Consider the following 10,290-nt stretch of genomic DNA (forward strand, 5'->3'; position numbering starts at 1 on the left):
AGATGGGCTATGTACAGGTGCAGTGTTCTGTGAGCTGCTCTGACAGCTGGTGCTTAAAGCTAGTGAGGGAGATATGAGTCTCAAGCTTCAGTGATTTTTGCAGTTCGTTCCAGTCATTGGCAGCAGAGAACTGGAAGGACAGGCGGCCAAAGGAGGAATTGGCTTTGGGGTGACCAGTGAGATACACCTGCTGGAGCGAGTGCTACGGGTGGGTGCTGCTATTGTGACCACTGAGCTGAGATAAGGCGGGGCTTTACCTAGCAAAGACTTGTAGATGACCTGGAGCCAGTGGGTTTGGCGACGAGTATGAAGCGAGGGCCAGGCAACGAGAGCATACAGGTCGCAGTGGTGGGTAGTATATAGGGCTTTGGTGACAAAACGGATGGCACTGTGATAGACTGCATCCAATTTGTTGAGTAGAGTGTTGGAGGCTATTTTGTAAATGACGTCGCCGAAGTCAAGGATCAGTAGGATGGTCAGTTTTACGAGGGTATGTTTGGCAGCATGAGTGAAGGATGCTTTCTTGCAAAATAGGAAGCCGATTCCAGATTTAATTTGGGATTGGAGATGCTTAACCTGTTATGGATAGGGGGCAGTATTTTCACGGCCGGATAAAAAACGTACCCGATTTAATCTGTTTATTACTCCTGCCCAGAAACTAGAATATGCATATAATTGTTTGATTTGGATAGAAAACACCCTAAAGTTTCTAAAACTGTTTGAATGGTGTCTGTCAGTATGACAGAGCTCATATGGCAGGCCAAAACCTGAGAAGATTCCAAACAGGAAGTGCCCTCTCTGACCATTTCTTGGCCTTCTTAAGCCTCTTTATTGAAAACAGAGGATCTCTGCTGTAACGTGACACTTTCTAAGGCTCCCATAGGCTCTCAGAAGGCGCCAGAACGTTGAATGATGACAATGCAGGTCATGGCTGAAAAACAGTAGCGCATTTGGATAGTGGTCGATCTGAGAACAATGAGACGGGCGCGCGCGCTTGCACATGAAGAGTCCATTTTACATTTTCAGTCTTTGAACGAAAACAACGACTCCCGGTCGGAATATTATCCCTATTTTACGAGAAAAATCACATAAAAATTGATTTTAAACAGCATTTGACATGCTTCGAAGTACGGTAATGGAATATTTTGTCACGATACGCGCGGGCACGTCACCCTTCTTTACCCTTCGGATAGTGTCTTGAACGCACGAACAAAACGCCGCTATTTGGATATAACTATGGATTATTTGGAACCAAACCAACAGTTGTTGTTGAAGTAGAAGTCCTGGGAGTGCATTCTGACGAAGAACAGCAAAGGTAATCCAATTTTTCTTATAGTAAATCTGAGTTTGGTGAGTACCAAACTTGGTGGGTGTCAAAATAGCTATCCTGTGATGGCCGGGCTATCTACTCAGAATATTGCAAAATGAGCTTTCACCGAAAAGCTATTTTAAAATCGGACACCTCGATTGCATAAAGGAGTTCTGTATCTATAATTCTTAAAATAATTGTTATGTTTTTTGTGAACGTTTATCGTGAGTAATTTAGTAAATTCACCGGAAGTGTTCGGTGGGAATGCTAGTTCTGAACGTCACATGCTAATGTAAAAAGCTGGTTTTTGATATAAATATGAACTTGGTTGAACAAAACATGCATGTATTGTATAACATAATGTCCTAGGAGTGTCATCTGATGAAGATCATCAAAGGTTAGTGCTGCATTTAGCTGTGGTTTTGGTTTTTGTGACATTATATGCTAGCTTGAAAAATGGGTGTCTGATTATTTCTGGCTGGGTACTCTGCTGACATAATCTAATGTTTTGCTTTCGTTGTAAAGCCTTTTTGAAATCGGACAGTGTGGTTAGATAAAGGAGAGTCTTGTCTTTAAAATGGTGTAAAATAGTCATATGTTTGAAAATTGGAAGTTTTCGGATTTTCGAGGAGTTTGTATTTCGCGCCACGCCCCATCATTGGATATTGGAGCGGTGTTCCGCTAGCGGAACGTCTAGATGTAAGAAGTTAATGTGAGTCTGGAAGGAGAGTTTACAGTCTAACCAGACACCTAGGTATTTGTCGTTGTCCATGTATTGAAAGTCAGAACCGTCCAGAGTAGTGATGCTGGACGGGCGGGCAAGTGCGGGCAGCGATCGGTTGAAGAGCATGCATTAAGTTTTACTTGCATTTAACCTGTTAGGGCTAGGGGGCAGTATTGACACGGCTGGATAAAAAAACATACCCGATTTAATCTGGTTACCACTCCTACCCAGTAACTAGAATATGCATATACTTATTACATATGGATAGAAAACACCCTAAATTTTCTAAAACTGTTTGAATGGTGTCTGTGAGTATAACAGAACTCATTTGGCAGGCAAAACCCTGAGACATTTTCTGACAGGAAGTGGATACCTGATGTGTTGTATTACCTTTAAACCTATCCCATTGAAAAACACAGGGGCTGAGGAATATTTTGGCACTTCCTATTGCTTCCACTAGATGTCACCAGCCTTTACAAAGTGTTTTGAGTCTTCTGGAGGGAGATCTGACCGAACAAGAGCCATGGAACGATGATGGCCCATTAGACACCTGGCGCGCGAGTTCATGTTGGGTACCCTCGTTCCAATACGTTATAAAAGAGTATGCATTCGTCCACCTTGAATATTATTCATGTTCTGGTTAAAAAAGGCCCTAATGATTTATGCTATACAACGTTTGACATGTTTGAACGAACGTAAATATATTTTTTCCCCTCGTTCATGACGAGAAGTCCGGCTGGCTTAGATCATGTGCTAACAAGACGGAGATTTTTGGACATAAATGATGAGCTTTTTTGAACAAAACTACATTCGTTATGGACCTGTGATACTGGAAGTGACATCTGATGAAGAGAATCAAAGGTAATGGATTATTTACATAGTATTTTCGATTTTAGATCTCCCCAACATGACGTCTAGTCTGTATCGCAACGCGTATTTTTCTGGGCGCAGTGCTCAGATTATTGCAAAGTGTGATTTCCCAGTAAGGTTATTTTTAAATCTGGCAAATTGATTGCGTTCAAGAGATGTAAATCTATAATTCTTTAAATGACAATATAATATTTTACCAATGTTTTCTAATTTTAATTATTTAATTTGTGACGCTGACTTGACTGCCGGTTATTGGAGGGAAACGATTTCCTCAACATCAATGCCATAGTAAAACGCTGTTTTTGGATATAAATATGAACTTGATAGAACTAAAAATGCATGCATTGTCTAACATAATGTCCTAGGAGTGTCATCTGATGGAGATTGTAAAAGGTTAGTGCATCATTTTAGCTGGTTTTATGGTTTTGGTGACCCTGTCTTTGAATTGACAAAACATTACACACAACTCTTGTAAATGTACTGTTCCTAACATACTCTAAATTTATGCTTTCGCCGTAAAACCTTTTTGAAATCGTAAAACGTGGTTAGATTAAGGAGATGTTTATCTTTCAAAGGGTGTAAAATAGTTGTATGTTTGAAAAATTTGAATTTTGACATTTATTTGGATTCAAATTTGCCGCTCTTGAAATGCACCTGCTGTTGATGGAGTGCACCACGGGTGGCACGCTAGCGTCCCACCTAGCCCATAGAGGTTAAGAGCAGTTGGAGTCCACAGAAGGAGAGTTGTATGGCATTGAAGCTCGTATGGAGGTTAGTTAACACAGTGTCCAACGAAGGGCCAGAAGTATACAGAATGGTGTCGTCTGCGTAGAGGTGGATCAGAGAATCACCAGCAGCAAGAGCGAGATCATTGATGTATACAGAGAAGAGAGTTGGCCCGAGAATTGAACACTGTGGCACCCCCATAGAGACTGCCAGAGGCCCGGACAACAGGCCCTCCGATTTGACACACTGAACTCTATCAGAGAAGTAGTTGGTGAACCAGGCGAGGCAGTCATTTGAGAAACCAAGGCTGTTGAGTCTGCTGATAAAAATGTGGTGATTGACAGAGTGCACTGTCAAATGTGGGACCTTATATAGACAGATGTGTGCCTTTCCAAATCATGTCCAATCAATTGAATTTACCACCAGGTTGACAACAATCAATTTGTAGAAACATCTCAAGGATGATCAATGGAAACAAAAGCTCAATGTGGAGTCTCATAGCAAAGGGTCTGAATACTTGTAAATAAGGTACTTCTGTTTTTAATTTTTAATAAATGTGAAAACATTTCTAAAAACCTGCGTTTGCATTGTCATTATGGGGTATTGTGTGTAGATTGATGAGGAACGTTTTTTATTTAATCCATTTTAGAATAAGGCTGTAAAGTAACAAACTGTGGAAAAAGTCAAGGTTTCTGAATACTTTCCGAATGCACTGTATGTATTCATATCAGTAGGCTGTGCAATACAAAAGAGGAATAAAACTATTCTAAAAGTATCTCGTACGTCATAAAAATTATGAGCTATATCATCCTCCACTCACTATCACAAGGGTTAGAAACTACAGACTCATTTCATATCATCCTCCACTCACTATCACAAGGGTTAGTAACTACAGACTCATTTCATATCATCCTCCACTCACTATCACAAGGGTTAGTAACTACAGACTCATTTCATATCATCCTCCACTCACTATCACAAGGGTTAGTAACTACACAGACTCATTTCAAATCATCCTCCTCTCACTATCACAAGGGTTAGTAACTACAGACTCATTTCATATCATCCTCCTCTCACTATCACAAGGGTTAGAAACTACACAGAATCATTTCATATCATCATCCTCTCACTATCAAGGGTTAGTAACTACACAGACTCATTTCATATCATCCTCCTCTCACTATCACAGGGGTTAGTAACTACAGACTCATTTCATATCATCCTCCACTCACTATCACAAGGGTTAGTAACTACACAGACTAATTTCATATCATCCTCCTCTCACTATCACAAGGGTTAGTAACTATACAGACTCATTTCATATCATCCTCCTCTCACCATCACAAGAGTTAGTAACTACACAGACTCATTTCACATCATCCTCCTCTCACCATCAGAAGAGTTAGAAACTACAGACTCACTTCATAAAACTTTAAAACACTGGCAGTTTGTCTACTCTCTGATCACTCCAGACAGCCCAGGTATAAAACAAATGCTGGCAATACTGGTGTCAACCCATGCAAGTATCAGTAGCATGAAATAACATCTACCTTCTCATGGAAACAGTTCATCATGAAACAGTTCTACTGCAACTTTTCATACACAGTGGAAAGTTGGAATGAATAACACAAACTTAGTTAGATAGAACCTGTGCTTACCATGAGAAACAGATTTCCCAATCTTCTCCTCCTCTTCTTCATCTTTAATGTTGACATTCAGCTCCAGTGTTTGACTGCAGTCTTCCAGCTTCACTGATGCCATCTCTGGATCCTGCAGTGCAAACTGGGGTCCAATGTCACAATCAGGACCGAGTGACTGTAGGTTTGGACCCAGTGTGGAAGGAGAGAGGCAGGCTGGGTTTGTCTTCACTGTTGATGTTACCGGCTTCAGACTTAATCTGAGTCGACCTGAAGTAATAAAGAGATACGGACACAAAGGTTAGTGCCAAAACTGTCAAGACTCTTTATCCTCTAAAAATAGTTTATATTTAGGTGCAGGAGCTCCACAATACTGTTGAGCTAATATTCTATAAGAGGAACATGAGCTCAAACAGTAGACATTTGAGGTGACGGTTCTCAGCTCCAGTGAGCTCCTGTCCAAGTCAAGCACTGATCTCATTTCAATAGATCTGGTAGCTAAGCATTGACAACAAAACATTAATTAATTCACATGAGACAAAGTATACACTTTAAATTAGGCTACACAACTTAAATGCACTTAATCTACATGAATGCAAAAATGACTGAAAAACCATTTAGTACAAGTTTCCAGTATGTTTTAGGCAGCACTATGTACTATTTTCCTGAATAACCTTGTCTTCACTGTACTTTTCCAATCAAAAACCAATAGTATTTCCGTTCACACCACAGTAACATTTATAGATTGACAAAAACAACTGAATGTCTCTGAATATTAGTACACATGTAGAAAACTGATAATCATTACATTTAGCTCCAAAACAGTAGTGCAACCGTAAAATTGTCTCTCTGCTGCACCCTCACTGCCTGCACTGAAGAACGTTGATGCAGACCGAGGGGGAACCGCCATTTTACCAGCTCATGAATTTTACACAAACCCAAAAACGACATGTAAAACGAACCCACAAATCTCAAATAAATGTGTCCTTTATGAAATTACCTTGACGAAATTAAATACATCCACTCAGAGACTAACCCAAAGTCTCTGTGACAAGTTATCACTTTCACTCACGCGGTTTGAAATAAATAATAGCACACAAAACCTTTACCAAACGTGATAATAACTTGACGTATTTGTTACCCAGCATGTTATGACATGTTATTTCGATATTATAACGTGCTATTACATACCAGTAATTATACATTTGAAATGGACACAGAAGTTGTCGTCTCGACTGCACAATTCTGGCGTATCCTTTATTCTGAAGAATGATGCGCGCCTGCGCGGAACTGCCTTCTCCCCACTATCAGTTTCTAAACCCAGAGACGTAACAACGCGAGACTTCAGAGAACGCCTGTGAAGCAGACCAAGCCGTGGTTTGAGAAGTCAATGAGAGAAGTGAACAATTCTGATACTTTTGCAGCGGCTAATGGGGATCCTAATTAATATATACCTAATAGATTCCGTCGGCACACACTTGAAACATGGCCATTATTTTATCAATTTCATAACTGCAGTGGCTTATTCACAATAGCTCTCACTGCGTATCATACATATCACAGGTAGCCTAGTTATTAGAGCGTTGGGGCAAGTAACCGAAATGTTGCTGGATCGAATCTCCGAAATGACGAGGTAAAAATGTATCTCTCTGCCCCTGAACAGTGCAGTTAACCCACTGTTCCCTGGTAGGCCGTCATTGTAAATAATAATTTGTTCTTAAGTGACTTGCCTTGTTAAATAAAGATTTTTTTAAATCACATGAGTAGGCAGACCGAAGTAAAGTTGGTGTTATATATATATATATTCATTCGCCAAAAGCCATTTAAAATTGCAAAAATCTATAACTAATTCATTGATTGTCACAAAAATATTTGTGGTTTATTCTATAAATGTCTAGCATACTTTTACAACCTTTGTTTGAGTAGAATTTCCAGTTTTGACTTGATAGAAGTACATAATCTGCCAAATGTTTTATACAGTTTTAAATGACAACTTATTCACCGTTTGTCACAGAAACATCAAACTATGTATGATTTATTCTATAAATGTCTAGTAGATTGTCGCGAAAGAAAAAACGTTATAGACGAGACAAACCCGTCAAGACCGGAGAGGGAGGTACCTTTTCCTTTGAATTTGTTTAGTTTTCTTTTCGGGATACATGGATTCTGTTGGGCGATTTAGCATAGGAAGTTAGCTAGAATTTTGGCCTGCTAGCTAACTGCAGTGCCATAACTGTAGCTAGCAAACGTTAGCTGGCGTTATTGTTAGGCCTGCTAACTAGTTACCATATCACATTGTACAGAATATACTTTCCATGTAGTATGTTGAATTTTGTTAGGATTAGTTAGGTAGTATTCTAACCTTGGCTAGCTACGTTACCTAACCTAAATCTGACAAATAGCTATGATATGGGCGCTACTCGCAAGCTAGCTGGGCTCACCTTTGTGTGAAGCTAGCCACAATAACGATTATCCTCATCAGTGGAATTTACGGCTCGCCTTCATAATAAAAGTCCCCATTTGGAAACAACAGGGTGTGGTAAATCTTGGGTTAGTTATACAAATCTTTCGTGTTAGCATGCACTTTTATAGCTAGCTGGACAACACAATAACTAGTTAGCAAGGCCTAGCTAACTATAGGCTTAAACTATGGAAAGCATGATGATGATAACTACTGTAGGGTAACGTAGTGTCTAAATTGCCATACATTCTTCTCTACCACAGATTTCCATAAGTATTCAGACCCTTTGCTATGAGACTCGAAATTGAGCTCTGGTGCATTCTGTTTCCATTGATTATCCTTGAGATGTTTATACAACTTGATTGGAGTTCACCTGTGGTAAATTCAATTGATTGGACATGATTTGGAAAGGCACACAGCTGTCTATATAAGGTCCCACATTTGACAGTGTATGTCAGAGCAAAAACCAAGCCATGAGGTCGAAGGAATTGTCCGTAGATCTCTAGGAAAGGAATAATTCACAAACTGGTAAAATGGCGGTGCCCTCTCGGTCTGCGTCAACAAACTTCAGTGCAGGCACTGTGGGTGCAGCAGAGAGAGAGACAATTCTTACGGTTGCAGTACTGTTTTGAAGCTAAATGTAGTGATTATCAGTTTTCTACATGTGTAGTAATATTCAGACACAAATGTCCGTAGAATTCCATGAAAGGATTATGTCGAGGCACAGATCTGGGGGAGGGTACCAAAACATTTCTGCAGTTTTTATTTAACATTTTATTTAACTAGGCAAGTCGGTTAAGACATTTTTTTTTTGCTGGTAAAATGGCGGCACCACTCGTTCTGCATCAACAAACTTCATCCTCAGAGGGAGACAATTTTTCGGTTGCACTACTGTGTTGTGTTTTTGAAGTAATACAGTGAATACAAGGAAGGTCATTAAGGAAAATAGCATGTAGTGCTGCCTAAAACTAACTGGAACCTTGTACTAAATGGTTTTTTGAGTCATTTATGCATTTATATACTACAGGTTAAGTATTAGCTCAAAAGTATTATGGAGCTCCTGCACCTAAATATAAACAGTATCAGCACCCAAAGTAGATGTCAGAGATTCTTGATGAAAACCTGCTCCAGAGCGGACTTCAGACTGGGGTGAAGGTTCACCTTCCAACAGGACAACGACCCTAAACACACTGCCAAGACAATGCAGGAGTGGCTTCTGGACAAGTCCCGTAATGTCCTTGAGTGGCCCAGCCAGAGCCCGGCCACTGCTCAGAGCCTGGTTCCTGTCAAGGTTTTTTCCTAGGTTCCGTCCTTCTAGGGAGTTTTTACTAGCCACTGTGCTTCTGCATTGCTTGCTCTTTGGGGTTTTAGTCTCGGTACCTGCACCCTCAGTGGAGTCAACAAACACCGGAAGCATCCATTTTTCAGGGAAAAGGCAGAGAGGAAGCCAAAGCCTGAAAACCGCAAGCTTGTGGTGTTTCTTCTACGCCTGATACGTTAGGTTAGGGTATCTGTAGAACACTTTGTGACAACTGCAGATGTAAAAAGGGCTTTATAAAATATATTTGATTGACATGTACATCACACCAACTGACTGGTTATTCTGATGTTCACACAGGAGACCATGTTGAGACATTCTCTACATCCAGAAAGCAACAGCAGGAAGATCCCAGAGCTAAGAGGTCTCACCACTGCCAACACTGTGAGGAGATTTTGCCATTTCTATCAAAGCAAAACATGCACACAGGAGAGAATCTGTATCCCTGCACTGACTGTGGGAAGAGCTGCAAAATATCAAGGGATCTGACAGTTCATCAGTCAACACTGGAGAGAAGCCCTACTCCTGTTCTGACTGTGGGAAGAGTTTCTCTCAGCAGAGCAACTTAAAAAATACCAACGTATACACACAGGAGAGAAGCTTTACTCCTGCTCTGACCGTTGGAAGAGTTTCTCTCAACATGGCCACTTAAAAAGACACCAACATATACATAAATGTGAGAATCCTCAATCTGTTCTCTGACTAGTGAAGATTAAAATCATTCCATCACTTAATTCTCAAGAAATTGTAACACACTCTATTGTAATCCTATTGTTTCTCACTGTGAGAGAACTGTGCAGAGGAAAGGGAGCGTTATTTAAATTGATCCTTTCATTACTTTACGGATCAGTATGCACCTGGTCAGTTTTGGTGTGTTTTGTTAGCTTCTACTGTAAAGATATTGAGATCACCTTAGATTTGCCTTTAGGATTGAATATCCTCTGCGAGGCTGGTTGACAGGGTGGTACTGCTTCCCTCTGCAGTTTTCTGTGGGAATGAGCTGGTAGACACAACATGTATCTGATAGTGATGTGATGATCAGTATTAACCATAAGTTTGGGTGGATACAATTTAATAAACAAAAAGTATTTTAAAACTAGATTAGTTATGAATATGTTTGGATAACTTAATTGAAACCTGCTTGATTTATCTGCCAATGAAAAATAAAGTTTGGTCATGAATTTGTACTGGTCAAACTCTTCTCTTTTGTATAATGAATGACCAAAAAATGATGTTTCAAGTGAC

General features: G+C 40.1%; 1 protein-coding gene across 1 annotated transcript in view; it reads right to left on the reverse strand.

Moving 5' to 3' along the window:
* The window catches only part of LOC145861030 (uncharacterized), a 29,399-nt gene extending 22,842 nt beyond the window's left edge, over positions 1-6,557 (reverse strand). The window contains exons 1-2 of the mRNA XM_082962380.1: positions 6,458-6,557; positions 5,288-5,536 (exon numbers count right to left, since the gene is read on the reverse strand). Of these exons, the coding sequence (XP_082818506.1) occupies positions 5,288-5,390 (103 nt within the window). The 5' untranslated portion in view covers positions 5,391-5,536; positions 6,458-6,557. The remainder of the gene's footprint in view (positions 1-5,287; positions 5,537-6,457) is intronic.
* Between the last annotated feature and the right edge of the window lie 3,733 nt (positions 6,558-10,290).

The sequence above is a fragment of the Salmo salar genome, chromosome 16, assembly GCF_965601325.2.
Source record: "Salmo salar chromosome 16, fSalSal1, whole genome shotgun sequence".
In the NCBI taxonomy this organism is placed as follows: domain Eukaryota; kingdom Metazoa; phylum Chordata; class Actinopteri; order Salmoniformes; family Salmonidae; genus Salmo; species Salmo salar.